Below are 976 nucleotides of genomic sequence, written 5' to 3' on the forward strand. Positions count from 1 at the left end.
GCCTGGGTAACATGAGTGAAACTCTGTCTCAAAAAAAGAGTACAGTTATTAATAGTATGCTCACTATACAAAGAATTTCATTCTAACAGTTTAACTCACTGCCCCAGGTGGTGATGATGGAGTTTGATCTGAATTTAACTCTCCCTTGTTTACCAAGGGCCTTTAGATGATCTAGTATAACACACCAAGCATAATACTCAGGATGAGCCAGAAGCTGCTGAAATGAAGAAAACCTGAAACTGTACTTACTTGCTCTGTTGGGAACAGGGTATTGATATACTCGACAGCATTAAAATCTGCTCGATCTAGAGGGTCCTGGCTTGGAAATACCTACATAGAAGAGAGAATTATATATAAAAACATGTTGTATACCATAAAAATATATAATTTTGTCAATTAAAAGGAAAATAAAGGGCAGGGCATGGTGGCTCACACCTGTAATCCCAGCACTCTCGGAGGCTGAGGCGGGTGGATCACCTGCGGCCAGGTTTCTACTTAAAATACAAAAACTAGCTGGGCATGGTGGCAGGTGCCTATAATCCCAGCTATTCAGGAGACTGAGTCAGGAGAATCACTTGAACCCAGAAGGTGGAGGCTGCAGTGAGCTGAGATCATGCCACTGCACTCCAGTCTGGGTGACAGGGCAAGACTCTATCTCTAAATAAATAAATAATAAATAAATATAAATAAATAAATATATGTGCGTATGTATGTATTTGTGTCTGTCTGGGCAGATCACTCGAGCTCAGGAGTTGGCCTGGGCAACATGGCAAAACCACATCTTTACAAAAACAATCAGCTGGGCACAATGGCACACGCCTATTGTCGTTCCAGCTACCTGGGAGGCTGAGGTGGGAAAAGTACCAGAGCCTAGGAGGTTGAGGTTGCAGTGAGCCGAGATTGTACCACTGAACTCCGGCCTGGGTGACAGTGAGGCCCTGTCTCAAAAAAAAATAAATAAATAGATAGATAGATA

General features: G+C 42.6%; 1 protein-coding gene across 3 annotated transcripts in view; it reads right to left on the bottom strand.

Annotated features, from left to right (window-relative positions):
• VPS53 (VPS53 subunit of GARP complex) overlaps window positions 1–976 on the bottom strand; it is a 181,608-nt gene that overhangs the window by 178,383 nt on the left and 2,249 nt on the right. For all 3 annotated transcript variants that reach the window (XM_017510590.2, XM_037732101.1, XM_037732100.1), the window contains exon 2: window positions 250–330. In XM_017510590.2, coding sequence (XP_017366079.1) covers window positions 250–290 — 41 coding nt within the window. In that variant the 5' untranslated portion in view covers window positions 291–330. The remainder of the gene's footprint in view (window positions 1–249; window positions 331–976) is intronic.

This window comes from Cebus imitator, unplaced genomic scaffold (assembly GCF_001604975.1).
Source record: "Cebus imitator isolate Cc_AM_T3 unplaced genomic scaffold, Cebus_imitator-1.0 Scaffold441, whole genome shotgun sequence".
Classification (NCBI taxonomy): Eukaryota; Metazoa; Chordata; class Mammalia; order Primates; family Cebidae; genus Cebus; species Cebus imitator.